At 34.9% G+C, this 25,063-nt stretch overlaps 1 protein-coding gene across 16 annotated transcripts in view; it reads left to right on the plus strand.

The window, feature by feature from the left end:
* The window catches only part of DGKB (diacylglycerol kinase beta), a 790,801-nt gene that overhangs the window by 263,012 nt on the left and 502,726 nt on the right, over positions 1-25,063 (plus strand). For all 16 annotated transcript variants that reach the window (XM_058724931.1, XM_058724935.1, XM_058724929.1 and 13 more), the window contains 4 exons: positions 8,679-8,796; positions 11,395-11,483; positions 11,567-11,683; positions 21,702-21,800. In XM_058724931.1, the coding sequence (XP_058580914.1) occupies positions 8,679-8,796; positions 11,395-11,483; positions 11,567-11,683; positions 21,702-21,800 (423 nt within the window). The remainder of the gene's footprint in view (positions 1-8,678; positions 8,797-11,394; positions 11,484-11,566; positions 11,684-21,701; positions 21,801-25,063) is intronic.

The following is a 25,063-nucleotide window of genomic DNA, read 5'->3' on the forward strand; positions in this document are numbered from 1 at the left end:
CCCCATGAAGAAAATCTATTTTATTGATAACCAATACTTGGAGAAGCCAATTATATACTGAGGTAGTTAAGAGTATATATGAAACATAATTTTTTCTTACGTATCATCAGATCAGCCAGCTTTTCATTCTAAGCCTATCAAAAGTTTTCTTATATCATTGCTTCCAGTGGTAATTAAAAAGTGGTTTGCCAGAAAATAAATGAACCTAAGTTTAGAATGGGATATAACAGTGAGTTTGAAACTGAATCTTGCTGCCGGGTGTTGATGTCAATTTCAGTAATCAAAGTCAATGAGTCACTATTGGATTTTTGTATGTAGCATTAATAAAAAGAATTAATTCTAATGTGCATATAATAAAATGTATACTAAGATTTAAAGAACATTACTTATGGAAACCACCATAACACATAAAATATTTAGAATTTTGAAATGCAAGAACATCACGTCCACCACTTTGCTGCTGACTCTAAAACTTTTCATACTTATTTGTTACCAGAACTAACAACGTTGCAGATTCAAGACTATACCACAGTTACTCAAGAGACCAAATTTTTTTTAAATTTTATTTTTTTAAAAATTTACACCCTAATTAGTTAGCATGTAGTGCAACAATGATTTCAGGAGTAGATTCCTTAATGCCCGTTACCCATGTAGCTCATCCCCCCTCCCATATACCCTCTAGTAACCCTCTTTTTGTTCTCCATATTTATGAGAAGAGACCAAATTTTTTAAAGCCCTCGTGAAATCTTACAGTCTGTATTTGTAAGACCTATGAGAATATACACAAATATGTTTGTACACTTTTACATATGGGTGTGGGAATATATATGTGGGCTTTAGGAAAGTAGCATTTCTCTCTTTTTCACCTGAATGTTCAAATTCTTTCACATTTAGGTTAAGCTTACCCCTCATGAGGCCCATAGGATTTTAGATATGGTCATAGGAAGGCAAAGAAAAATTGCTAATAGATGATATACAAGGAAGTTATCCTTAAAGTAAATAATTTATTAAAACAAAGTAGATCTTATTGTTAATAGATATATATTTCTACATTTTGAAAATTAATGAGGGAGTTTTTTTCTTATATCTGATGTTCTCATACAATACATAACCTGATATCTTTTGGTAAGAACCTGTTGTATATCTCTATATTTTAAATATTTGTTTAATTGTTTAATACACCTGATTAAACTATATGTAAATATATCAGGAGAAAACAAAAAGAAAATTAACAAAAGTTAACATTTTAAGGAGTAAGGTATACTTTAAACAGAAAAAGTTGTCATATGCTAGTCAAGAAGTTCTGATAATAACATTTCCCTCAAAGAGAATTTTATATTTTTAAAGCTACAATTACATTTATTCTAAATATTTATGGAAATTTTAGTATGAGAGAATGTATGGGAATGAGTAAGTACACTATTTGGTATTTGGTATGCTGGACAGCAAAATGCAGAAATGCACAGTCATCTATTTTTAAAATATTACATAAAGATTTTGAAATGATGTTCTTCTAAGGAAACAGTTGTTTAGATTTTTTATGATTTTATATATATATATATATATATATATATATATATATATATTATTTATAAGGTTGTGAAAATAGCATGGGTAAATACAATCCACAAAGTCCTGATAGATTTAATTCAAATTATTTTAAACAAATACAATACTTCATCAGTTTCTAATGTAGCAGTAAATTTATTTCAACTGAATGAAAATTCTTTGTCATGAATTTCTATCAGGCTAAGCATACCTAATATACTTTATAATCATGTTCTTAAATTTATATTTTGTGTTTTTAGTAATATAAGATGTTTTTGGAGTTTAACAGGAGAAATCCATTTAGGGTTTCAAAGTAGTAACCAGACCTATGTTCCAAAATTGTGTTTCCAGTGAAAGCCACTAGATGGCGTGGCTACATCGTTTAACATTTACTGATCAACTTAAATAGGAGATGGAATTTTTCCTCTATAAAGAATTCTGAGAGTAATATCCCTTTTCCTTTGCTTTTTAAAAAAAGAATAAGCCAATAATGTTTTAAATTGTCTTTTAATAAAATGTATAAGCCATGTAATTATGATCACAAAACAGAGCATTTATTTGTTAGAAACAGCTTTTTAATTCCGAAGCATGGAAAGTGTTATACAAAGCAGGAATGACACAATGACAACTGAGTGATGAGGGCCTTTTTTTAGTAATTGAGATTTATTTCCTTTTCTGTAGGCAGTTAATGTGTTATGTTATTACCTGTAGAGAATTTGATTCATGATGCCATTTCCCCCTTCCACCCCCCAACCCCCCCCCCCCTTTTGCTAATCAAATTGGAAATCTAGAAGCTTTAGGTTGAATCCAGCCATTTATTGTGCAGCCAGTCTTGTTATGTTGTCCTATACATTCTTGTCTTCTGTCAATTATGAGCTCAGGGAGTAGATTCTAATTGATAGTGCTTGTTAAATACCACAGTACATTTGAAAGTGACTGTGGTGTATAGCCAAATTACACAGATAAGAACATTGTCCTGGGAGAGAAATCCTTACTTCTAATGCAAAGCAGAACAGTTGTGATTTCATGGTAGTTTATTTTTCTCCATCAATAGACTTTAAATATTTACTCTATTTCAAGTACTATCTGTTTTGGCAGCAAAATCACAAATGTAGTTTATCAGAACCTGATTCTATATCAAATGCTAGAGAGTAAGAGTCATTTCTTTTCTATTATAAGAAGTCCATGAGGGGCACCTGGGTGGCTCAGTCAGTTAAGCATCTGACTTCGGCTTAGGTCATGATCTCACAGCTTTTGAGTTCGAGTCCCGCATCAGGCTCTGTGCTGACAGCTCAGAGCCTGGAGCCTGCTTCGGATTCTGTTTCTCCCTCTCTTTCTGTCCCTCCCCCGCTTGTGCTCTGTCTCTCTCTGTCTCTCAAAAATGAAGAAATGTAAAAAAAAATTAAAAATTAAAAAAAAAAAAAGAAGGCCATGAAACTTAGCAAACCCAGTATGAAATGGTACAGTCTGTTACATCTGAAGGAAAACTGAGAGTTTGGGTGGCACTTGTGATTTTTATTGTACCTGAAGCAGAGTCATTTATTTATAAGGTCTTTGTTGCAGTTGTTCATTTCCACCATATGGCTGGCACAGAAGTAATCACAGGAACTAAGTAAAGGAAAGAGCAAAACTGTGTTCCAGGAAAACCTTATTTACAAAAACAGCTTGCTAGTCAGATTTTACCCACAGGCCATAGTTTTCTGACCCATGATTTATTCTGTCACTTATCTGTCATATTAGAAACAGAAAGAGTATTAATTTATATTTACTCATTTAGGAGAAAGGAATCTAATATCTTTTTATTTAGCTCAGTTAGACAACCCCAACAAGACATGTGGACTAATGAAGAGATAGTACGGTAGCAGTGAACTTCATCAAATTGATCTTTACCTTGGCTCTGTTACTAACTAACTAGGTCATTTTTGTGCCAGCCAGTCATTCTCTCTAGATACATAAAAAGAAACTAGACAACAATATCCCTTTCCTTTTCAAATATTCTTTCAACTCAATTATTCTTTTTTTTTTTTTTTTTGGATAAACAAGATAATTCATAGTGCTCCAATTCCAAATCCTAAAATCTGTAATCTTGGATCATTATTAGGTTTTTCAAAGAAAATTCCTGAATTCATATTACCATAAAAACAGAAATACACATTTAAGTAGGAGCGTGGCTTAAGATAAGAATACCTTAACTTCTTAGTCTTGGATTGTAGTGCCCACATCTGGCATGTATGGCTTTTGAGTGGATATATGTTTTCATTTCATTTTATGTGTTCTCAGAATCCTGGACTTTAAATACTGTACATCATTTAAACTTTGCTGTTGATCAGAATGTCTTAGGACACATATTTTCAGCTGACTCAGCAAAGTAAAAGTAACCACTTGGTGTGCCTCCTGATTTCTGATGAAGTCTATTTCCTGATGAAATTTCTGAGTATAATGGAGAGCCGAAGATGATGCATTCTTAATAGACTAAGCTATATTTGGAAAACTAATGCTTCACACTCTATTTTTTAAATTTAATTTGGTTGAGCTGTTGTTCTGCTGTTTATACATTGCTCAATCTAGAAAGGAATTATGAAGCTCGATAAATGCAACAATTCTTGAGATTCCAAGTTGGGTCGTTCAAGGACAGCCAGCTCGGTGCTGTGATGTGCTCTTGGATTTGCATTTGAACCCAAGAATGGCAGGTCCTGAGCCTGGCTTTTAAAAATGGGATCTGGAGATAAGCAGTTGATTACAACTCTACTCAGAATTTTAAACTGTCTCTCTGCATTCTCTTTGCCCAGATCTGATGTAACTCATCTTTCTGTCTTAAAGAGCATTTTCTTACATATTGTTATATCTTTTTGGAGACCTTGAGCAGAAAAGGAAGGTAATTGAATGGTCATTATTATTTAATGAGTTGGAATTAATTTGCAACATTTGCTCTTAAAAGTGTCTTAAATGAAGTCAGCTGAAACAGACAGGGATGTGGCCCGGTATGGGGATTAGGGGCATTTTGGCTATGGCATTAGTAAATTTTCTCCTTCAGGTCTTTTGAAAAAATGAGATTATTTATAGTAGCCCTAGTTCACTTGAACATGATATGTGATCTTGGATGCATTTAGGGAAAAACTAAAACTTTAGAAATCATTAGGGTCATGAAATAGCTTCCAAAAATTTCCAAGGGGCATTCTTGCCTTTGAAACCTCCTTTTGACTTCTAGGGAGTAAAAAGGGAGGAGGAACTTAGGGCTCTTTCTCTGTGTGAACTTGCCTCTGTTTCATTAAGTAGTTCTCTGTCATAATCAGTTCACAGAACCGAACCACTTCACTTATAAAATACAGTGTTTTGTAAATATCAGGAGGAAATTTCTACTAAAAGTGATGTCTGGTAATGAAAAACAGAACAGATTTTTTATGAAACAAAGTATAGTAAACCTACAAACATCCTTCTCAAGTCTTTTGGCTAAAACATTGGGATGTTACAACTCAACCCAATGATAGTAATAATATTTGCTGTTTATATAACACCAATCTTCTGAGGAGCTAAATTGACTTCACAGGTATTGTATAATGAAACCTCACACCACAGCCTGGGAGAGGAAAGTAGGTGTTTCCATTTTATTAGAGAGGAAAATAGGAAGAGAGGTGAAATGGCTTATCCACATTTTCTTAGTAGGCCAGGAATCAAGCCTTCTGGATTTTTCTCTTCATTTCTTGTTTAAAAAGATGAATTCCTTTCTATGACAATAAATATTTATTTGCAAGAGAAGTACTATTAGGGACATGCTCTACTGGCTGATAGAATATAATAAGGGACAGATTCTCCCTGTCCCCCACTAAGTTTAATAAGACAAACAAGACAAGACATGAAAATACAGAGGGCTGGAGTATAATTTGCACTGCTGAGAAATAGTTGGCTCCTGGTTTCAATTTCTTCTCTTGAAGTCACATACATATTTCATCCTTTGCATATTTTGGCAATGTGTCCGGTTAAGAGCTATAAAGCTATTTAATTTGTTTTTTGGTAAAGTATTTTATGTCTGGGTAATGGATTTGTACATCAGTTACAGCCTGTAACATGGCTAAGTGTTCTGATTGACAGAACACCCACGTTCAGACTTGTTTATTTTTTGATAAGGAAAATGCCAGCTAACTTAGTCCATATGTGCTCTTCAACAAGATGAGGCTTATTCACATGTAATGGACATTCATTTAAAAATCAAATGACAAGGATTATAAGAACAGTAATACATATGAAAATTCCATATTTTTTCTTTCCTCTTTTCACTTAAGAATGTTTGTTTAACCTGATTTTTTCTATATCTATGTGTTATTTCTATCTACCTATCTATACCTCTATGTCTATATCTATATCTATATCTGTATCTGTATCTATATCTATCTATTAAATTAACAACCCCCTCACTTAAACTTTTCACTCAGGATGTTTTATTCTTATTTTAAGAGATAGAAATTTTAAAATACAGACAGTTTGAAAAACATAGCAATGCTAAACAAATATATAAAATGTTCCATTCATATAATAACAACACTAGAAATCTCATGGCTCAAACAAATTAGAACTGGATTCAGAAAGTACTATAAACACTATTTCTGGGGCGCCTGGGTGGCGCAGTCAGTTAAGCGTCCGACTTCAGCCAGGTCACGATCTTGCGGTCTGTGAGTTCGAGCCCCGCGTCGGGCTCTGGGCTGATGGCTCGGAGCCTGTTTCTGATTCTGTGTCTCCCTCTCTCTCTGACCCTCCCCCGCTCATGCTCTGTCTCTCTCTGTCCCAAAAATAAATAAAAAACGTTGAAAAAAAAAATTAAAAAAAAAAAATAAACACTATTTCTTATTTTATTTTATTTATTTTGAGAGAGACAGAGAGAGCATGAGCCGGGAGGGGCAGAGAGAGAATCTCAATCTCCACTCTCAGTGCAGAGCACCACACAGGGCTTGAGCTCATGAAACCATGGGATCATGACCTGAGCCGAAATCAAGAGTTGGGCACTTAACCGACTCAGCCACTCAGGCACCACTGTAAAAACTATTTCTTAAGTTGTGGAAGAAAATTAAAACACCAGTGTTTTCTGATGTCCTCTCCACAACACCCTTAGCATAACTGCTTTTGTTGAGAGCTTGTTTGTCAAAACAAACAAACAAAAAACAAAAAAACTAAACATTGTCCAGAACTGTGAAGGTCCTAAGAAGTTCCCTACTTGCACATTAGCAAGTTAGCTTGTTCAAGTTTCATGTATGCTGGCAGAGGACATGAGACACCTGGGTCAGAAACAAAGGACATTTATTTATAGCACAGCAAGAGGTAGGAGCTGCATGTTTGAGCCAGTTCTCTTGGCCTATAGTCTCACACAGGTGATGGAGCCTGTCACAAGGAATCACTGTGCACAGCCTCAGAGCTTGGATCCCCTGGCTCGGGGAAACTAAATCTTTTATAATGTGCAATAAACAAACCTGCTTAACCTTTTCTTAGAAGAGAGAGATTATTTTTATTATACTGGACAGTAAGTAAAACTGCCCTCTGCTCTGTAGGGAGATCCATCTCTATTGTCCAAGGCTACCTGTTTTTCAAATATCTTTAAAAAGATAACCTGGAAAAAATGACAGTTCTTCTGCTTACAAAATGTGCAGAAATTCAAGACACCCATGGAGAATTATCTCCCAGGAAACATTTTCATTAATGTTTCATATTATGATGCAAATTTGACATTTCTGGTTCTAATGTAAGAGTTAGTTACTATGGATTTAATCAAGTATTTTAAATCTGGTGGTTTATCTCATCACTGGAAATAAAAAAAAGGTGGTCAGGAAGCATTATTATTAATATTTTAGTATAAAGAAAAATGAAACGATCTGGACATGTTTATATTGTCCCACCACTATGGAAAATGTTTTCATGTCACAGCACACAGTAGGTGATCAAAAAGTTTTATTAGGTGAATGTGTTCTGAAAAATATAATAACTAGGCTAACGTGAAAAATCATGTCCTATAATGGTTGCTATTGAATAAGTGATGTCTAAAATTAATCTGAGTTTGATAGAATTTGGTGAATGGTGTACATGGTCTACAAGGACAGAAAATGATAGTAACAACAGTAATGGTATTTAATAATTTCATTTAGTATCTTGACCTTCTTGTAAAGAATCCAAGAGATTCAGGAGCATCTTACTATTTCATTTTATTTCAATCTGAACAATATAGATGTAATTAAATACCTATCAGAGAAATAGCTATTATGATATTATATAGTTTTACTTAGAAGAATAAATCATAATTATAATTGTTATGAAAAATGTGATTTAACTTAAACTTAAGATTATTATGGCAAATAACTATCGTGCTTGTTATAAATAAATACCATAATACAATTTTAATATTTTAGCACCTTTCTATGAGATCAAAATCACTCATATTTTATGGAAGAGGAATAAACAAGATGATAATATAATTAAGTCCGATGATAACATAATTAAGTCCTTAAAAAAGTTTATCTTTTAAATTTTGCTAGCTGTGACATACAAAAATACACTAATGTAAATTATAAGGTGTAAGTAGTCCTCAACTGGAGTCTTAAAATAACACCAATAACTTACCTTTAAGTAATTGTTCTTTCCCACCCCGTTCCATCTCATTCCTCTGCCTCCTTTAAGACCCCCTCTCATGAAATTTGAATATTCCTACTACTAAGCAAGGGTTAACATTCTTTCCAAGTTTGTATTTGTCAGGCTTTTCCACTCAAGAAGAGCGTTTTATCTTTATTTATTCATTTACTTCTTTCTGGAATTGTTCTAAGGATAAAATTTTCAAAGGCGAGGCAAGCATGTCCCCTTTCTTAGGGAGTGCTCGGTTTGCCAGGTCATTATGATGGTTTGGGACATGCTGTTGAACTGTTGACATTAGACAAGAATGTGTGCGTTGCTATAGTATCCGAGATGTGTTAGCGGATCTCATTCCACTAGAGCACATGTGTTTTTCTAGACTCTTGGGCGATCTTGGAGAAAGTCAGGGATGAAATAACAGATTGTCTTCAAATGCCTCAGTCCAGCTCTGAATTTTATTGGCACTTGCATATTCCACTGTTTATTTCATTAAGTGAAATCTGTTTCTTTTGCGTCCTGCGCAGAACGTGAAGGATGACGGACAGCATGTGTGGCGACTCAAACACTTTAACAAACCTGCCTACTGCAATCTTTGCCTGAACATGCTGATTGGTGTGGGGAAGCAGGGGCTCTGCTGTTCCTGTGAGTATATTTACTTTGCCTGGACGTCATCACCTGGAGGAAAGGTTGATTTCATGGAATAGTCCTATTTGTAGATGGAGACCTAAGAAATGATTCTGACCTTTCCTGTACCTAGGATTCATGTTTCCCTGCAATATGTTCCTAAATGTTTAGGTCTCTCTGGTTTTATCTTTCTTCACTTTTGAGAAACCTTCCCCTTGGAAAAGAACAAAGGACATTTTCCAACTGAGTAGCCATTTTCTTTCCATTGTAGTTTGATTTATGTATGATTCCCATTTCTTCTGGGACTATTATGAAAATTCCCACGGGTTTCTCATATTTTTATCTTACTCATACTTGCCCTTTTTTTCCAAGTTAGCCACTTAATTCACATTGTCTTCCTATCATGAGACATTTCTTTTAGGTCTTTTAAAAACAGTTAAATTAATCGATTACTAATTTGCATTCAAATTAAGGATACAAACTAATCTTAAAGCTCAGGCAAGTAATTTTTAATGCTAGCATGAGGAAAACCTTCATATATGATTAATGGATATTGGGAACCAAAGGGTTGCCACTTCATGAGTTGTGGCCATTATTTCCATTTCAGTACACTTACCCTTACAATTTCCGTTTTTTTCTGTTGAGTGAGTACTGCCCATTAGAGTTTTCTGGTAGTATAGATAAGAATTTATTAATAAGTCACCTAAGTATTTTTAAATACACAATATTTATGCCTGAGAAATGTTTACATTTTCTTTTGTCCCCGTTAAAACAGAGGAATATTGTGTCCTAATCAATAAATACGCTATTCTCTTAGTCCAACAATTTGTCCAACCATCTCCTTTTCTGCTATGTATGGAGTTACTGAAAACTGTCAAGTATTTTTTTTATGTTTATTTATTTATTTTTGAGAGAGAGAGCCAGAGAGAGAGCTAGCATGTGACCAGGGATGGGGGAACAGAGTGAGAGAGGGAGAGAGAGAATCCCAAGCAGGCTCCATGCTGTCAGTGCAGAGCCCAATATGGGGCTTGAACCCATTAACAGCGAGATCATGACCTGAACCAAAATCAGGAGTTGGATGCTCAACCAACTGAGCCACACAGGTATCCCAGAAACTGTCAAGTTTATTAAACACATCCCATTTTTTGGTGCATTTACATTAAATCTAATTTCTTACTTGGCTTCCATACAGCCCTGCAGGCTTCCGATAACTATTTTTAGGTAGCAGCATCTTTGGTACTATATCTGAGAAGTGACTTCCTCTTACATGTACCATTTGACATAAAAACCATGTTTTAATGCCACGTTTAAGTGATATTAATAAAGTTATGTGAAATTGGCTTATGTCACTTCAGAGGGCAGTTTCTAGTGGCCACATTTGAGAGGCTAGTTATGCTAGAACATACTTTATGTACAAAGGAAGTAATCTGTTTTTAAACTTTATTTTTTTAAAGTTCACTTATTTGTTTTGAGAGAGAAAGAGAGCATGAGTGGTGGAGAGGAAGAGAGAGAGGAGACAGACTGAATCCCAAGTAGGCTCCACACTGTCAGTGTGGAGCCCGATACGGGGCTCTCAAACTCATGAACTGTGAGATCATGACCTGAGTCGAAGTCAAGAGCCTGATGCTTAACTGACTGAGCCAACAGAGTGCCCCTAAACTTTGTTACTTTTAAGGAAAAGGATTTTTCATGGTAGATTCTACTGATGGGAGCATATGAAAAAAAATAATTCATTGTGAGTGCTGTCAAAGAGAAAGTGAGAATTTGCTCACAAATTTTAACTGAGCAGTGTGACAAATGTAATACTCAACATTGTTACCAATATGGAAAAGAAGAAAAAGTATAATTTCGTCTTCACGGTCACCAAAGGAAATAAAAATTGTGGATATTTTAAAAACAGTTTTACTATATAAATATGTGAATTTAGTATTGTTCATTCCAATTCTACGTAGTGGTTTGTTTTTGCCTTATTGAGAGGACTACACAGTAATTTTTTATTTAGTTTTTATTCTATATATTTATACATTTAGAGCTCTTTTAGAATAGGTTGTTCCTTTTGGACAAGCAGTGCCATGATGGCAAGTGAGGGATAAACTTATTCTGAAGGCCTGGCATGTATGATGAAATCTATTCTCTGGAAATGGACTAATCAGCCATTTAAGGTTTAGATAAATCAATAGAGAAAATAGCATAAACTCGTGGGCTTTTATTTCCATGCCCTCCAGCTGCTCTCATGCCTATACTTTGTAAAATATAGATCTCTTCCTTCTAGCAAATGACACCAAGCCATTTGGCAGTCATCAATTTGTCTTTAATATTTCTGTCATCTGGGAATTATTGTGAAAAATTTGAGTGAGGCCTGATTTAATTAAGCATTTCCTGCTATGCCATGACAGAGGAGTCTTGGTTTTTCACATGCATAATATTTCCTGTACTAATTGGCCTTTTGTATTCCATGGTAAAAACAGTCAACTTAGACTTTTTCTTGATGTAGCTGATTGGATTGATTAGGGGGCAGTGGATGTAGAATGAGGTTCTGTTAATGTCATTCTTTCCCTATACAATTGCAATCGGGACCAGCATTAACTCTGAATGTGTATATGTGTTTCTTTTCAGTTTGCAAGTACACAGTGCATGAGCGTTGTGTGGCTAGAGCGCCGCCTTCTTGCATCAAGACGTATGTGAAGTCCAAGAAGAACACTGATGTAAGTGTGTAGCTGTACTTGCTCTCTTAGGGTGATGTTGAGGTATGCCTCCTCTTAATCACAATGTTCTTTTCTTATTCTAGGTCATGCACCATTACTGGGTTGAAGGTAACTGCCCAACCAAGTGTGATAAGTGCCACAAGACGGTTAAATGTTACCAGGGTCTGACAGGACTGCATTGTGTTTGGTGTCAGATCACAGTGAGTAACATCGGAAAACAAATCTCTAGCATTCACTCAAAATGATGACACTCCAAGAATTGTATCCTGGATGATGATCCAGAATTTTAGACTAACTTAGCATAAAACCATGGAAGCTTCTTATCCCATGTGGCTCTCAAAGGGATAAGTGTCAGAGTCACATTTGTCCTCATAGAATCCAGAATTTTAGAACTACTGACATTCTTAGAGAATTTACCATTATGTAGATTCCAGCTATGTTCCAGGGAGCTCTGGGGGTTACCAGAAAGGTAATGAAAAGCCATGGTTAGGGGTGGGCACTGTGTGTTGGGTATAGTCTGTGTAGAACTCCGCTCTCCCTCCATCCCCAGTGCTATTTTGGAAGAAATTTCTGTTTTACATGTCATAAATGTGTTTTAATCACAGAATCTATGGGCTTAAAAAGGGTAGAAAGATGAAAAAAACTTAATTATATAATGAAGATCCTAAGACCAAGAAACATAGCAAATTGATGTTGACCACATGGCTAGGTAGACAAGCAAGTGGGTCGATATTTTAGTTCTTGATGCTTCTAAGAACTTATTTCGTGCTTCTTCACAACATGTTGTTGCCTTGTTTCTTCACTTATATCATGATTTGAGGGATACAGTTTTACATGTGGCATTTACATATAATTTTTATAGATGTAAACTCTAGTCATTATAATGATACTGAGAGTTGACAAAGAAGAGGTAAATTGGTCTTTTTTGGGAACTTTTAGGATTCTACTTGGTTTGTATAATTATGAAAACCTGGTTCAAATAAATTCTGGAATAAATGATTTTAGATGATATTGATACTATTTTTGTGCTTAAGTTTTGGAAATTAGTGGGGTGCCTAGGTGGCTCAGTCATTTAAGCATCCGACTTGATTTCTCACAATTCATGAGATCAAGTCCCACACTGGGCTCTCTGCTGACAGTGAAAAGACCGCTTGGGACTCTGTCTCTCTCTCCCTGTCTCTCTGCCCCTCCCCAGCTTACACTCGTGAATGCTCTTTCTCTCTCTCAAAATAAATAAATAAACATTAACACATGATTTCTGAGAATTAGATAGAATGCCATTTTTATGGCATAGTACAAAAATATTTATGGAATTGTTTCCCCTCCCACACATAACATTTTGATTTTGTTTTTCCAGCTAATGCATGAGTGCTCTTGTTAGAGGAGAAACTGTTCTTGGTTTTGTGCGACTAAAACAGTAGAGGGCACTGTTCCAGTTAAGTACATTTTTCTGTAGTGCCCCTGATCACCGTACCCCACAAACCATTTATGATTTTTCTTAAGCACACATATGCATAACACACAGGATAATGAGAAAAACAAACTGTGACTTGCATTTCAAAAATACAATTACATACTTTTCTTAAATGAACACATTTTCTTCAATCATTTTCAGCTATTACTCAGTTAAATTACATTTACATTTGAAATTTCCTCAATTATGAAAGACAGTTTTATACTTCTGAAGTGTTTGGTTATTATAATAAAATGTGTAACAATGATTTAAATTACTCATATGGATTACTTAAACATGTTAAATCCTCAGTTTTAAGAAGACCACACTATTTTGCTTAGAAAATTTGTGCACATTATATAATAATTTTTGTTTGCTAAGCATCTATAAAATATGCAGTTTTTGGTTCAGATCTTATAGAAGCCTGTTTTGATTATTTTTCCCTTAATAGTGCATCTTTCATTAGTTATATCTTGACTTAAACTGAATTAGGGGTGCCTGGGTAGCCTAGTCAGTTGAGCGTCCGACTTCGGCTCGGGTCATCATCTCACAGCTCGTGAGTTCGAGCCCCACGTTGCGCTCTGTGCTGACAGCTCAGAGCTTGGAGCCTGCTTTGGATTCTGTGTCTCCCTCTCTCTCTTCCCCTAACCCACTTGCATTCTGTCTCTCTTTCCAAAATAAATAAACATTAAAAATTTTTTTTTAATATATAAAAAAAATAAAATAAACTGAATTGGGACAACATCAGAATTTATTTCTTCTTTATATTTCAAGTTATTTCCTCATTCTTCATAAATTTCAAATGTAATGTCTTAGGTTTATTTTTCTTCTCTTTTTAAATTTATTTAAATTAGTATCTTTTAAATGTGTACTCATCTTAAACATGCATTGCTAAATATAAAATATGCATTGCTAATACAAAAGCTTTTGAGCTTCCGGAATTTTCTTTATTTAACTCATTTCTTCCTTTCATTTTTTAATCTCCATGAAGTGTCCTCTCCTTTCCATTCTATGGAAATGACTCATATCAAAGTTACCATTGGAAATAGTCTGTTATTTCTATTTCATGAATCTTGAAATTATTTTCTTGTTTTATATCCCATTTTGTTTCCCTACCTTTCTTCCTTATGTTTTAATGTCCCTCTCATCTATGGCTCCACAAATCTGCACTGCTACCCGAACCACTTATTAGTCACACATTTACATTTGATCTGAATCTTGGCCCCAATCTTGGAAGAAATTGGGCCTTGCTTTTGTAGGAAAGAGGGTGTTACCTCTGAAGAAACTATATACTTTTTCAAGTCTCAGGATTTCGTGTCCAAATCAATTCAGACAATAAACCCCTGACATCTTAAGTAAAGATCAGTGCATATATGAAGATTACTTTGTCACTATGGCAGGGCACAATATAACCTATAAATGTCTTCAAATCCTTTAATTCTGGGTCACTTGAGTGTCTCAATAGGTTGAGTGTCCCACTCTTGATTTTGACTCAGGTTGTGATCCCAGGGTCACAGACCCGGGATCAGACCCGGAGTCGGGCTCTGTGCTGAGCATAGAACCTGCTTGGGATTCTCTCTCTCTCTCCTTTTGCCCCTCTCCCCCTGATCTCTATCTCTCTAAAATAAATAAAATGAAAAAAAAAAATCCTTTAGTTCTACTTAAGAAATAAAGGAGCAGTGAGGGGTTAAAGGCAGAGTAAAAAAAAAAAAAAAAAAAAATGGCTGCCCTCTTATTAAGCTCTGCTAAGTCCTGAGGCTTCTGGAGAACCTCAGCCTTATTTTTCACGCACCATGATCTCTAAAGGTCATTCAGGTATTTGGTTTATGAAACAAAATTCCACAATTTTTTTAAAAAGTTGTCATCTATCCAAAAGAATATGTAGCCCTCTCAAAAGTAAGTTCAGCCTTTTCTGCACTTTTGGATTTTTAATTATGAGCAATTTTAAGGACATATTTATTAATTTAATGATGCTGTACCTAGGTTAAACAGAATATATTTACCTCAGAATATTTATATATTTACTGCAATCTATAGTTTCTTCTTGAACCATTGTATAAAGATTTTAGTATAAAATTGATTTTATACCAGTTCTTAACTGGTGCTTACCTACTACTACTCATTGCCTTTAAACAGACTGAATCTACTTTCTTATGTCTATGCTTCCCAGAAAGTTCTATTAATATAGCACATAGCTAGCAGAAGTTGTGAAAGAGATGGGTTGTGGCCTCATCAATGCTGAGTTTTAGGGAGACTTACCTGAATGGAGTCTGTGGGAAATAGATTGCAGAGAGAAACAAAGAGCACGAAACTTCATTTCACAGGTTTCCCAAATGCCATTATTTCTTTTATGTTTACTTTTAGAAATGGGTTGAGTCTTCTAAGGTTGATCAGATAGATTCTTAACATGGTCACTGTCCAACAACTAAGATAGCAGTTGTATAATCTTGGGCTAGATATATAAGAAGTTGTGGGCAGTTTCCTAATTTGTAAAATGGAGTTAATGGGTATGCACCTTATAGGATTGTTGTAAGAATTAAATGAGTAAAAAAAAAAAAAAAAATCTCTGTAGGTGTGTTTAGGGCAAGACCTCACACATAATAAGTGCTCAGTAATTGACAATTATAACATAATGAAATCTAGGCAAAATATCATAGGGTCACAAAATCCAACCCCTGGTTCACAAAGGGCACTCCATGATTATTACTCATGCCCTTTCTCTTTCACCTCTGGAAGGATCTAGTTGCCCAGACTAAATCAGACTAGTATCTGCATATTCTAAAATCATCCAGAACCATGTGGTCCTGAATCTCGCTAAATCCTAGACTAAGCTGATTTATTTATATTCACAAAAAGCACCAGTTCCAGCTCTCTCTTTTCTGTCAGCCATGGCATCATCATGCTTGCAGTCATTGGAAATAAAGTTAGAAATCAGTTTCTTTTATTCTTGTCTTTCACCTTTCTCTCATATAGTCAACCTATCACTGAGCCTTGACATTTTTTCCTTAAAATATCTCTCTCGGATTTGAGTTTTTGTATCCATCATTCACAGCCCAAGTGCAAACTCTTAGCACCTCTCAACTAGATTAGAGTCAGAATCTCTTGGCTTATCTCCCTAACAGAAGGTACTTTTCCTATAATGCAGGCTGCAAACCACCTCCAGAATCATCTTCTGAAAATACTAGTTTGTTATCATATGCCACCTTCAGCACCCTATAATAGTTCTGTGATAATAAATGCAGCCCTCACTTCCTTTTACCCGACCTGGTTTTCATTTCCTCAAATATCAGCCCCAAACCCAAGCACATGACGTATATGTTATTCCTTTCTACACACAGCCCCTGCTGTAGTCGTGCATAGCTGTGGGCAGTCCCTTGGGAGGGCCATGCTTCCCCCTTACCTGTTATTTGCTTACTCTATTCCCTTGACTGTACCCACCTTGAATTCTAATTGCCCCTCAAAAACCAAATTAAGTTCCATATCTTCCTTGAAATTTCCCTTGACACTAATCATTCTCTCTCTCCTTTTTAAAAATACTTTCTATACATTGAGTCAATACCAAAATGAAAGACTAAATGCTCTCCAGTGGTTTCAGGTCTACGTACTGAAGTTGTACACACTGCCAGACTACAATGTGATTGAGCTCCTGGTCAAAAATAGACACTTTTACCTAATCACCTAAAGTACTTAACAGAGTATTGAGGTTAGAGAAGGTCCTCAATAAGTTAACTTAATCACTGATATACTCGTCTTCTTAATGTTAAATATTGAATTTTAAGTGCACATCCTAAATTCTGTTTTTTTTTAAAAAAGATCATCCTATAATACCTAAATCTGCATCAACTATGCAAGTAAGTTTACACAAATACTAAAGGTAAAAACTCATTTTAATACTTCGTTTTTAGTCAGCACTTGTGGCTTCTTGAAATGATACTTTTTGCCATATTGTAGATTGTAAACTCTTAGAAAATAGAGTTTTATCTCCTGTTGCAAACCTTACGTGAAAAAATAAAAACAGAAAACTCCTAAGTAGGAATAGTGTAAACTATCTTCTAGCATTTATGAAACCGTTTTATTACATTTTTATAATTCAATCAGTCATACTAAATATGTTCATTAATTCTCTCTTCCTTCTCTTGTTTACATTCTCTGATCCCAAGATCCCACTATTTATACGTTTTCATTTCTGTTGAGAGTTTATTTCCTTGACATTCTATTTAAAACAAGTTGTAATTTGCTCCTCATTGTAGTTAAATGTCCCTGGTCAGGTAGAGCTCCCCAGGATAGGAGGGTGATATATTTCATTTGAACTTGACTAAAGAAAGCCTATATTGTGGCTATGAATTATTTACTTTTGGTATCATGAGTGCTACTACATTATTAGAATATTAGGCCACCAGCAGTAGTGTTTAAAGGTTTCCAATACCTTTCCAACAGGAATATTTATGCTTTAGCAAAAGCTTGCATTAAAGCAGCAACCTGCACTTGCAAAATGTTAGAGGTAAAAGGGTGTATAAACCAACAGTGTTTTTGTAAATCAGGTCCCTTAGTTTTGCTTTGGAAGAATGACTTACTTCTCTTCTTTTCCTCCAAATTAAAATGAAAATATATTTTCTATTTTTCCTCCTTTGACTTCTTAAATTCCAACGCTTTCTTTTCAATAGAGTACCCCAACTCTTTTCTCAACTCTTCCCTGTAAATACACACACACACACACACACACACACACGTGCATACACACTCACACACACATACAAACTCTCACATTTTCTTTTTCTTCCTAACTTGAGACAGCTTTTCCCAATAAACATAGATCTGGCTGTAAATTAGGTGCTATTGGAAATTGTCATAAACTCTAAAATTATTTCCAAATTTTTAATTCGCTTCCAGGAAAAGCTGGTTCGTATTTTATGAATTTTGTAGATAAAGGTCTGATTCCCTTAACTCAAATGGGAACTTCTGTACATATGATAAAATGACCTATGCGTTACTCTTAAAAAAAATTGCAAAGACAACCATAAGCACACATAAAAACATTTAAAAGAAGGTAACAGTTTCCTATCTCTGGGCTCTATTGGCCATTTTATTGAAGACCTGGGATTCATCAATGCTCTGGTTTATTTGTATTCTTGATGAGGATTTTTGTATTTACACTTTTGGTGATTTGGGATCTGGGTTATCTTTAAGACAATTTTCAGTCTTCAGCAACTTATTGACACTGAAAGGACTCAGCTGTGTCTTTTACTGATATGCTTGTCTGTAAAATGTCATGGTGACAAGTTTAAACAAATTGTTTTTGTTGCTGATTATGTTTGCTTTTTTCATTTTTAAGATTGTATTGAAAAATAACATACATGCAGGAGAGTTTAAATGTCTTAAGGGTAGAGCTCAATGAATTTTGCACAAACGAACGCTCCATGTAACAAGAATCTGATCAAGAAATAGAACATTACCAGTAACCTAAGATTTTGTGTGAAGGGAAGGAAGGAAATTTTAAATTCTTTCATATCCTATTTTCTGGACATTTGCTGTTTTTTAATAGACTTTTTATTTTTAGAGTAGTTTAAGGTTCACAGCAAAAAAAAATGTTCACTTTTAATCTTGATAAATAGTGCTGAGAACTATGTATTATTATTATTATTATTATTATTATTATTATTATATTTGGCTTTCACATTTTATCCCTTTTCCTCAAGTGTATCTCTGAGCAATAAAGTGAATAAACTAGATCTGCTGTACAAATTTGACTTACAGCTTTTAGAATGATGAGAATGATCAGCAGTTCCAACATGGTGTCCTCAGTTTTGACACTTTTGGCTTCATACAATGTCATGGTGTCTATGGCCACCCAAATATATTTAGCAGTTATAGGATTCCAGTCTTTAAAAAAGGTGTAAGGCATCATTGCACATTATTAGTTAATATAGACTTTTGGGGTAGGAGAATTTTCTTGCACTCTCTGTCCCTGTTTCACTGACGATCATATAGTTACCAACTTTCTCATAGTGTCTGTTACTGGCCTATGTTCCTGCAGGATTCTACCTCACAGCTGACTCGATAAACCTCAATGATATGAGCCATGTGACAGGCAAACTGAAAAAAAAACCCTTACTAGCTTTATTTAGCACTTCTACTCTGAAATCTCCAACCCCAGATATGAAGATATGAAGAGTTATTCCCTGTACACACATTCTGTTGAGCTAATCAACTGTGATTCTACTGGAGTCCTTAGTTCTTTCTTTTTGGATGGAAAACAGGTGAGAGAGAGAGAGAGAGAGAGAGAGAGAGAGAGAGAGAGAGAGAGAAAGAAAGAAAGAAAGAAAGAAAGAAAGAAAGAAAGAAAGAAAAAGAAAGGAAAGAAAAAAGGTGTCATTAAGTTTATGTTTGCCATCTCTTCTTACATCTGGTAACCCTCAAATAATTGTACAGAAAGCTCACTTGTCCTTTACCAGATCAGTTGCAAATTGTTGGAAGCACATGGAATGCAGATATGGAGGAGGCTGAGGCCCTCAGATAGCACATCTGTTTTCAGTGCTGGCAAGAGATTAGGAGTGCCCTGCCCCTCTGTCCTTCACAGTCACATGTGAGGCTTTACAAACTTCAGTCAAGAGTAAAAATTCAGTGCTTTCTCATTCTGTACACACAAGGATTTTTATTATAGATCTTATCTCTACAAAATAGAGGCTTCTGAGAGTCTGCATTCTCAGTTTTAAAGAGGTTGTGCAGGATCAAAACACAAGAGCTTTTTTGCTGTGACACCCTACTAACACATGAGCGTTAAGACTCATCGTTTGTGTTTGGTTTGGGTTCCGTTTTCATAGTGATGGATATATTAGTTTCCTAAGACTGCCATAACAAAATGCCACAAAATGAGTAGCGTAAAACAACAGAAATTTATTCTCTCATAGAGGCTAGAAATTTGAAATCAAGATGTCAGCAGAGTAATACTCCCTGTGAAGGCTGTTTGGGAGAATGCTTTCTTGCCTCTTCCTAGCTTCTGGTGATTGCCTTCCATCCTTGGTGTTCCTCGGCTTATAACTGCATCACCAAATTTCTACCTCTCTTGCCACATGGCCTCTTCCCTCCATCGCTGTCCCTCTATGTCCAGATTTTTCTCTCCTTATGAAGTCACCAGTTACTGGATGAAGGCTACTCTTACTCCATTAAACTTCATCTGACCTTGAATACATCTACAGAGATCTCTCCAAATAAGCTCACATTCACAGGTATCAAGAATTAGGACTTCAACACATCTTTTGAGGAAACCATTGTCCATTAAGTCCACATCCAAAATTCCAGGGCCATGATTTATTCCAAGGAAATTGATTAAGTCCAATAATTTAATAATATATTTCACCAGTCACTAGTTCTAATTTGAAGTAACTATGCATTTTCATTTGCCAAATTAGAATACCCATTTATTTAGTTCTATTTTACATGTAGCTTGACCTTCTTTATCTTCAACATCTCTTACTTTTTGACAGAGATCCACATGCTTGTTAAGAAGATTAAACCACTTTTTGGGAAGGGGTTTACATGTCACTGAGAAACAGAGCTGCTAATGATGGATGAATGTATAAAGGGTCTTTCATTTCATATAATGTGGCCTGATGTGCAGTAATTACAGTCCAAGTAGTCTTAAGTCAGGCAAGGAGGTAGTATGACAGATATTTTAGATTCAAGGGCAACAGAAATACACCTTCAGTAGATTTCTGTCACCGACTGTAAATCAATACTCTTTAGCTGTTTATGTTTGATTGCTAATTAACTGCTTACAAAGGTAAGTTTGTTTTTGAAATTAATGTAGCCATGACTTAAATGGAGTGACTTTTGGTCCAAAACTGAAAAAGTGATGCAGCTCTGCTTTTATTTTGAACTAGGCATGTTGCTTTATTAACATGTATAATTGTTCCAAAGTATTAATATTTTATATTAAATTTTATATTTTAATAATTTTATATTAACTTTGTATGGTGTGGGAGAGGGAGGAATCCCTAGATGCCTTTAGCAAATTTGTATGATTCCAATGATAACTACCACCTCAATTTTAAAAATCACTATTTAATGCACTATGTTATAACCTTAACTTAAACCTGTGACCAAGATGGATAAAAATATCAGTTTCGTTTCATACATGTTGAAAAGTAAATAACACATTATGTGATTATACATTAACTTAATGTAGAGCTGATAGATACAATATAAAGATAAATTTTTATCATCATAATCATCTTCTTATATTTATATCCTGCTCCTACTGAGATGAATCTCTGGTTACATTTACATATTGAATTACAAAGTTAAAACTAATGATGGGATCAATTATGCCCCATACTGAGCTGTGCACTTTGGAATGACTTTGAGAAAACAGGAGGGTCAAAAAAAAAAAAAAAAAAGCATCCACAGCACACAGTGGTTTCAAGATTATGCTAACAGATAAGCAAAGGAAGGACCGTAGTAGACAACAATTTGTGTTTGTCAAAGAAATCAGGTTTTTATTGGTGTGAAGCCTAAAGTATATTTTGAATATAAATATTTCTGAGAATTAGAAAATATATAGGCTGGTCACAGAAGTTGCTAAATGGTTTATTTAAGGTAGATGTATAAAAGCAAATGTAATATGAATCGCTTTATGGTCATCTTAATTGTTCTTGTAATTCCTTTGATGTATTGTTAGTGTATTTGCTGTATCTCAGTTGAAATACCTGCTGTACGTTTGCTCTTGTCATGCCAGAGTTGATAGTGTCCTCTTTCTACTTTCCTAGCTGCATAATAAATGTGCTTCTCATCTCAAACCTGAATGTGACTGCGGACCTCTGAAGGACCATATTTTACCACCCACAACAATCTGTCCAGTAGTACTGGTGAGTTTTTCCTTCTCATCATCCTGCTATAACTTGGGGTCTCTATGACTGACTGGTACACTATACCACTAAATGCTTCCAGAGCTAATTTTCCATTGATCAAGGCAGAGCTCTATAGATCTAAAAGACCTCATTACTGCGGAGTAGACACCTTTGCCCACTATATTTCCTTTTCTCTTCATGGCACAATAAACGTTTTAGTAAGGTATGCTCTAACTGAAGCTGACTAAGGCTTTATCACTTAGTCATGCTGTACTTACCAGAAATTGTATAGGCAGAACACTTCTACATTTTACATGTTTTATAGATCTAGCTTCCCAGAATAATGAAGTTATTCTTATGGGCAATTTTGCTGGGGATGCACATTATATATCTGCAACGTTGAGTTCTCTTATCTAGGTCAGAGGCTACCTAGAATGAGGACACATACGCTGAAGAAAGTTATGCACTGCCATTAGGTGTATTTTATTTTTTATTAGTGAACAATAAATTTAACTATCTGCAAAATACTTAATTAAATAAATGTGCAAGTGGAAAATGTGTTAAGTGAGGTAACCCAGAAAAAAAGCAAACCTTGATAGAGAAGCAGATATTTAAAGATAATACTCATTTTACATTTCAAAATCCAAATTGTGTCTAAAGTTTAACACTTATTTTACAAAACAAACTATTTTTTTTGTATATAATGCAATCTGTATTTTTTAAAAAAACTATGGAAATTAAGTGGCTGGAACTTCAGCTTGATATAATAAAAATACAACAACTAAAAATGTTAGACAAATACTTTTCTAAAGGTCAATCTAGAAATTAATCAAATTACTCAATTTGCACCCACTTATGATTCATTTTGTAATTATCTGTAAAATACTGGTTGTATTTTAAATGTCTTTATTTAAAAAAATTATTTAAAACTCCTAATTTTCTCAAATTACAATATAGAGCAAAAGAAAATACCTCCACCTTGCTGAGGATAGCAATAACCGATTCTCAATTTCCTTTCTTTGTGTGTGATTTATTAGACATCCTGTAGCAAATAAGATTAATTAAAAATAATGAATGCCATATAAATATACTTTACATTTTTAGATGAATTGGGGTGTCATTTTATTCTTTTAGAGTGTTATCTTAAAGAGAAAGGACTTGTAGAATTTTTACATGTTTTCATCCTTTTTAAAAAGTATAGTAATTTTACTGGTTTTGTTGCAGATCTCAGATTTTAATTCTGAGAAGAAATTCATTATGTCATCCTACCTTCTAGCTACCTATGTAAAACCCCTGTTCAATTTATTGAAACAGTGGACTACTTCTTTGGTCCACTTATATCAGCCTCTGGTAACATAAAGTTAAGCATGAGATGTATTCTTTTTACCCTCTCTTTTCTTTCTTTGAGAGAATCAAAGGTAAAGAACATGTGTTACACAAATATTCTTGTCTTTTAGCAATCTTACAAACCCTCTCATTATTTAGTTGTTTTTTTTTTTTTTAGATACTCTTGATTCTGAAGATTTAATTTCAGTCATGAAATCTTCCTACAGTTTTAATCATCAGTTATATCTCAACATTTACCATTTTCTCATTTCCTTGGTACTCTCTACTCTGAAATACGTGGGCACTATTGACCTCTTCATCTTTCATGAATGCCTACCTTTCACTGACTTCCATTATACCATATTCTCCTGGTCTTTCTTCTCCTGGTTTCCCTGGAGACTTCCTTTTTTATCTTTCCTGGCTTTCATAACTTCCTCCTGCTCCGTGTTGGTGCATCCCGTGCTCAACCGTCATATGTCACAGCTTTTCACTCTTAACATTCTTCCCAGTGGGATCTTGTTTATTTAGTTGACTTCATTACCATGATTTATATACAGTTCATCCTCCATCCATAGGTTTGAATCTCAAATCTATGAGGCTGCAACTTGAAGGTCCCATATTGTTTTACATGCCCAATATATTATTATTATTTAATGTAATACTGATAATTCATATATATTGAACATATATACCATACCAGCTACTATGCTAAACAGGTTAATTCATTAATTCAATAAGTATTTATTGAGTGTCTAGTTGATGCCACATAGTATTATAGGCAGGGGGGTAAAACAGTAAAAGCTAAATTAAATCTTTGCTTTTATGGGGTTTTCATTCCAGCAATAAACAATGAAATGAGAAAATTATTTCCTACCTTGTTGTATGTTAAATGTAAAAGACAAAACTGAAGCAGGAAAAAAAGAGAAGAAAGGGGTGGTCAAGAAAGAGTTCAGTAAGGGGATAGTTGAATGAAGAGTTGAAGAATGTGAGGGAGTCACCCAGGTGGCTAACTGGGGATGGAATTTCACAGAGGAGTCACCAAGGAAGAACGAGGAAAGGCTTAGAGGCAGGAGAAAATGGTCATATCTGAAGGGCATCAAGATTAGTGGCTGGGCCTAAGTGAGAAAGAAGAATAGTAGAGGACAAGCTCACAAGTATCACAGAAATTTTCATGTCCTGTGGGGCAATTTAGGCCATTTTAAGATCTTTAGTTTTTATTTCAAGTGAGGTTGGAAGCCATTAGAGGATTTTTGACCAGAAATACGATTTATATTTTAAAAAGAACATTCAAACTGGTGAGGGGGAAGTAGTGAATGAAAACGTATGTGATACTTCTCTCTTCTCAGAGAAATAGGAAGCTGGGTCATTGTTGGGAGCAAGGAAGGTATAAACTGTATGAGAAGTTTGTGGATTGGGAAGAAGTTACACAACAGGCACCTAGAAATGTGGGAGCTTAATGGATCAAGGAAATGCCATTTGATTGGCAGGGAACAATGAGCAGCCACTTGTTAATCATCATAGATTTAGAGTAAGACCAGTAAGCTTGGATGAGTATACTTCTCTGGTCACATTCAGTCATATTTCTTTAGTTTCAATCTAGCTCCAGGAGTAGAATAGGTATAACCTAGCCTCAACAAGACTGTTTTGCTAAATACGATCCAAATAGAGAGTAACCAAGGAATTGAGACTATATGCAATGGAATGCTTATAAGGATTGGTCATGGAAGTTAAGCTGGGAGGTAAGGGAAATAAGAACATGAAGAGTGAGGCACAGTAATGGGCGTTAGGAAGAATATCTTATGGATCATAATTGAATCAAAGATTGTTGAAGTCAAGGTTACTGGTGTGAGGGTGTGGGAGCGAGTGGGGTCACAAATGGAGATTATGAAGGGGTCGTGGTTACTGGTAGTGATATGTATGAGTTTGTTTAATCCTCATACTGACACCGTGAGATC

The sequence above is a fragment of the Neofelis nebulosa genome, chromosome 4 (genome assembly GCF_028018385.1).
Source record: "Neofelis nebulosa isolate mNeoNeb1 chromosome 4, mNeoNeb1.pri, whole genome shotgun sequence".
Classification (NCBI taxonomy): Eukaryota; Metazoa; Chordata; class Mammalia; order Carnivora; family Felidae; genus Neofelis; species Neofelis nebulosa.